General features: G+C 44.6%; 1 protein-coding gene across 1 annotated transcript in view; it reads right to left on the bottom strand.

Annotated features, from left to right (window-relative positions):
• LOC102258724 (leukocyte elastase inhibitor-like) overlaps positions 1-2720 on the bottom strand; it is a 4973-nt gene extending 2253 nt beyond the window's left edge. Inside the window, exons 1-2 of the mRNA XM_014544485.1 lie at positions 2715-2720; positions 2173-2309 (exon numbers count right to left, since the gene is read on the bottom strand). Of these exons, the coding sequence (XP_014399971.1) occupies positions 2173-2309; positions 2715-2720 (143 nt within the window). The remainder of the gene's footprint in view (positions 1-2172; positions 2310-2714) is intronic.
• Between the last annotated feature and the right edge of the window lie 2924 nt (positions 2721-5644).

The raw sequence follows: 5644 nt of genomic DNA, 5'->3' as shown, positions 1-5644 counted from the left end.
AAAAAATCACATATTAGCATCCCTTTCTTGAACTGCAATGAAATGCAATTCAAATTCATACTTTTTATTTAATACCCATTAATGTGTTAAGTTAGGGAAGCCTTACCAGTATGTTTTGACTGTAAATAAACCAACTAAAGGATTTAAAAGCTAAAAACAGGACAATCTTGCATTGTATGAGAAACAATGAGCCTTCTTTTGTGAATGGCTATTCTTTGGCAGGCATAAAAAATGTTTTTTCATGAAAACGATCTATACTAATAAAAGGGTAATAAGCTAATTAGACCGAATACCTTCCAGATCACCTTTCTGTCGTTCTTTGGGACAAAACCATGGTGGCAGGCCAAGGCAGAGGCAGTTAGTGGTGATCAGGCAAGCAGAGGAAAGCAGTTAGGTGATCAGGACAGTAGGGGAGAGCAGTTAGTGGGCTCAGGATGGCAGGGGAGAGAAGTTTGGGGGATTAGGCCGGCAGGGCAAAGGAGTTAGGAGGAACAGGCCAGCAGGGCACAGCAGTTAGGGGGCTCAGGCCAGCAGGGCAGAGCAGTTATGGGGATTAGGCCACCAGGGGAGTTCAGTGTGTTGAATCCAGCTGGCAGGGAAGAGTAGTAAGGGCGATCAGGCCATCAGGCAGGTGAGCAGTTAGGAGCCAGTAGTCCCAGATTGCAGGAAGGATGTCGGAAAACTGCAGGGATCTGGCTTAAATCAGCAGTTGGATATCCCCCGAGGGGTCCTGGATTGAAGATGGTACAGGCCAGGCTGAGGGACCCTACCCCATGCACCTATTTCATACACCGGGCTTCTAGTTTTTAATAAGTCACTTCTTCAAAGCCTCCAAGTGGAAGCTGCTCTCATAGAAAATATTTTAACACATATCCGAAGGCTAAGACAGTGACTCCTCTGACATAGCAGTTCCCTTGTGACTGCGGCATGGCCATGAAGAATGCCTTGGATGGGAGACAGGTGTTGGGTAGGTGCCTTGATTCAGACCTAGACAAGGTTAGAGAGAGTGGTGGTGGAGAAACAGATGAGATGGAGTCATCCCTGACAGCTTGGACATGACATTTGCCTAAATACGTATGGCCACAGCAGTTTGTGTCACAAGTATGAGAATATTAGAGACCTGATGCATCAAATTTGTGCCAAGGGGGGGGGGCCCTCAGCCTGGCCTGCACCCTCTCGTAGTCTGGGAGCTCTCGGGTTATGTCTGACTGGTGGCTTAGGGACCACTGACCGTTGGTGGGGAACGGGCCTAAGTCATCAGTCAGACATCCCTAGCACTGCTGGGAAGCGGGTGAATCACGCTACCACTGGTGTTCTTGCCAGCTGTGAGCCCGGCTTCTGGCTGAGTGGTGTTCCCCTGTTGGAGTTCACTGACCACCAAGGGGAATCTCCTGGGTTGAGCAGGCTCGAGCCTAAACTGGCTCTCTGACATTCTCTGATTGATCCCAGATTGTGAGAGGGTGTAGGCCAGGGCAAGGGACCCCACTGGTACATGGCCATGGCCAGTAGTGATGAGGGAGTTTGGCCAGACAGAAAGGCACTGTGGGAGGGTGCAAAGGCATGTCCGGCCCATCTCGCTCAGTCCTGATTGGCCAGACCCCAGCAGCAAGCTAACCTACTGGCCGGAGTGTCTATCCCCTGGTGGTCAGTGCACATCATAGTGACTGCTTGACCGGTCGACTGTCTGCCCCCTAGTGAACATTGCACGTCATAGCGAGAGGTTGAGTTGCCTTAGCATATCATTAGTATATTGCCCTCTGATTGTTTGAACAGACAACCGACCAGATAACCTGACACTTAGCATATTAAGCTTTCATTATATAGGATTCTTTTCCATAATCAGGGCCAGGATGGATTTTCCTCAAAGCTTTATCTTTTTTATGCTACATTCAATGTTACTTTTAATTTTAAAATGTGGTTTTGTCAATTATGGGGAAAAATATTTAGCTGCTTCAGTGAAAGCATGTTGAAGTTCCCACTTTGAGGAATTTCCACATTTAAAAGCTTCTGGCACTGGGCACTGGCAGAGTTTAGCCCCAGCAAGAGGGTGAGGGCAGAGGAAGAGTTTACCCCCAGCACGAGGGTGAGGGCAGAGGAAAAGGGCAGGGAATCATCTGCAGGCTGGGAAAGTGGAAGGAGGAAAGGAACGGCCAGTGTGTAATGAATGCCTACATTCGGCCCACTCTCTCACCTTCAGTCTGCCCTTTGACCCACTCATTTATCACCTTTCTTGCACCTTCAGAGGCTCGCTGAAAATCTACACTGGCCAGTTCAGCACCATACATTTCCTGCGTTGAAGCTACGAATTCCTGTTTAAGACAAAAAAAAAGATAAAATAAACCCAAAAAACAAATAAGTCCTACTACATACAGAAATGGTTTTCTAAATTTTTTAAAAGCAGTAGAAATTGTCCTAAAAGACATAAATTTCATTGTAACAAAAAACTCTAACCCTTACACTTTTTGCATTATGTTAAAAAACACATAACACTAAATTTACCACCTTAATCATTTTAAGTGTACAGTTCAGTAGTTTGGTGTCACATAAAATTTACCAATTCTTTTCTGACCTTTGGCTAACATTTTCATAAATAAGTATACAATGGTTGTTCTTGGAAGTGAATTATGGAATTCACTCTTGCTTTAGTAACACAGCCAGGGTCAGTCTTTTCCTGTGAAGATTATCAAATGAAATCAAATCCTTAATGGGGATACTGCCATCTGTTTAAATTCTGTATTTTATTTCTGAATGTATATAAATAAAAACTGACATCTGTGACTTGATTGTGCTGAAAAATGTCTGCACTGTTTAGTGAGTTTTAGCATGTGAATGTAAAGTACTCACAGGGAGGAACTCATAGGTTTTCTCTCCATATAACCTATTAGCTAGTTTCAGAATATAGGGAGCTCCACGCTTGTTGTATCAGCATTTCAGGCTCTGAAAACTTGAATGAATCTCCTTAATGGCATCGAAGTGAAGAGTCTAAAATAGAGAAAACATTCCTTCTATAGCCATTTATTTTGAAACGGATTCCTTGACATTTGCTTCTATCAAATAAATTAATGCTTTTATTACTAATTATCAATAATTCCCAGCCCAATAATTTATTAAACTTTCATTGGAGAACAAAAGAATAGAGAATCTAAAATTTATAGCTTTTTGAGACATAATTATATTAGAAGCTCTTTTTATATCACTTTTTTATAATTATATTCCCATGAATGTAAGTGGTTAATAGATTAAATATTTATCTATGTCTGTTTTTTCTACAGAGAAAATCATAACTGGTATCTTCATATATAAAATCTGCATCAAATAGAGTTTTACTGAAAGTTCTCAGAAATAAACAGTAAAATTAAGAATCATCCCCTATGCTGGAGCACAAAGATATTACAGAATTGAGGGGATTTTTAAACTACACTATCAGCATCAGTAACTTAAAAATAGCATCTATAAACTTAACATTCAGCAAAAGTTTAATTTTCATGTTTCAAATCAAGAATCCCTTTATGGTCTTATAAGTCCTAGGCTGAATCCTTATTTCAACACACAAAGAATAATCCTACACAATGTAGAAAGACCAGTTACACACCAAGATACGGAATGTTTGCACAGTTGCTATTATAGATCTGCTTTAATAGAAAAGCAGGGAACCCTTAAAATGACTTTTTGCTGAGGTAATACAGTCCCCTGATAAACCTCAAAATAGAAGCTGACTTTACCCTGCAGGAAGCTACTAACTATTATTACCAGGGGATAAAATTAAAAGTGGTTTTTGAAATATAAAAATGCTTTCATGTCTGCAGCAGAAAAGACCATTGGATTTTCATAAAATTCAATATAATAAAGAGGTAGTATGAAAATTGACCATGATGTCCTCGCACAAGATGCCTGCCCCCATGTGGTCACAAGATGGCCACACCCAAGTAGTCACAAGATTGTTATGCCCATGTTGTCACAAGATGGCCTGCAAGGGAGGGTAGTTTGGGGCGTACTGGTCAGCAGGGTAGGAAAGTTGAGAATGATACGACTGGCAGGGGAGGGGAGTTAGGGGTGACCAGGTCGGCAGGGGAGGGCAGTAGGGGGAGACCAGGCCTGAAGAGGAGGGCAGTTGGGGGCAATTGAGCCCACAGGGGAGTGCAGTGGGGGCAATCAGGCTGGCTGGGAAGCAGTTAGGAATTGATCAGTCTGGCAGGCAGAAGCTGTTAGAGGAAATCAGACAGGAAGGAAGGCTAGCAGTTGGGAGGCAGCAGTCTCCGATGGTGAAAGGGATTGTCCCTGTTTGATTGGGCTTAAACTGGGATTTGGACATTCCCTGAGGGGTCCCTGATTGGAGAGGATGCAGGCTGGGTTGAGGGACAACCCCCACCACACAACCCCCCAGTGTACAAGTTTTGTGCACCGGGCTCTAGTGTGCAAATAAACTATTTGCAGCTAGAACAGATGGATAAACTTGAATCCAAAGCAGGCCCTTCCCCAGTAACTGGCACCTTGTAAACTTTCCCCTACTTCAAGGAGAGCGGGAGTTCCCCTCTCAGAATTCAGCAAAGACCACACAGAACAGTGGTGGGCCCCACACCCATGAAGGCCAGGTGGAAGGCCAGGCATTACTGCTTCTTCTCCCTGTAACAGGGACCTGCCATACCACCCAGGGCTTGGCCCTGTCCCTGCAGCCAACACACCTCACTTTTTTCCTCTGCTTCAGGCCCCCCTACCCACACAGGCACTTGTTCCAGGCACATGACTAGGTATCCACAATATAACCGCATGATCTCCTGTTCCCTCAAAAAGGCAACACCGCCAACTTCCTCTATAACCTGTGTTATTTTGTGCTGAAAGGTAACATTACATAGCAGGCATCTATTAATGAGTAGCGGGTTATATGCAAAGCAAAAACTGAAAAATCTGAAGTGAGAGGAGATGCCTTCAGAGATTTGCAGACGGCAAGAGAATTAGGGCTTTCATAGCTTTCTTCACCACAGTATCCTCAGCCAAACAAAAAACAGTGCCTGGCAGATAGTATGTGCTCAGCAAAAACTCAATCATGAGTGAAAGCCTGCATATAAATGAACTCTTTTTGGGGCTTTTCTGAAAGTCTGACCTCATCGTGTGTAGTTGTGGAACACACAAGCACAGTGTTTAAAACACCGTGTAAGAGCTCAAAGACAGCTTTTTATGAGGGACTTGCAGGGAACCCAGACTCCTTTTGTTAGTTTCTGCTGACCTTGGACATCTGTGCCTCGGTAGTGCCTCTGGCCCCCAGAAAGACCATGGCCAGCGCTGAGGAAATGCTCATGGGGGAGATGAAGATGTTCCCAGAGGGGTTGTTGTCCTTCAGGGTGCGGAAGAGGTCCACTGCGAACCGGGTGTTGGCCAAGCTCAGCTGCTCCATGGTGAGGCTACAACACAGGACAGAGGCCTAGCACACCAGCAAATATGGCAATGACATTTCTCCATGGCTCCCTTGCCCTGAAACACCCGGAAACTTGTACTTCCTTTACTTTTCTCAGGAGGGCAAGAGCACTGTCTCATGATCACACAGGTGGAAACTGGACAAGGATCCATCGGCGACCCAGGGCCAGGACCCAGGGAGCCAAGAGGGCTCTGACTTGCAGACTCAGCAGCCAGCACTGGGCCTTTCCTA

The sequence above is a fragment of the Myotis brandtii genome, unplaced genomic scaffold (genome assembly GCF_000412655.1).
Source record: "Myotis brandtii unplaced genomic scaffold, ASM41265v1 scaffold366, whole genome shotgun sequence".
Taxonomy (NCBI): Eukaryota; Metazoa; Chordata; class Mammalia; order Chiroptera; family Vespertilionidae; genus Myotis; species Myotis brandtii.
This window is presented reverse-complemented; position numbering and strand designations above follow the sequence as displayed.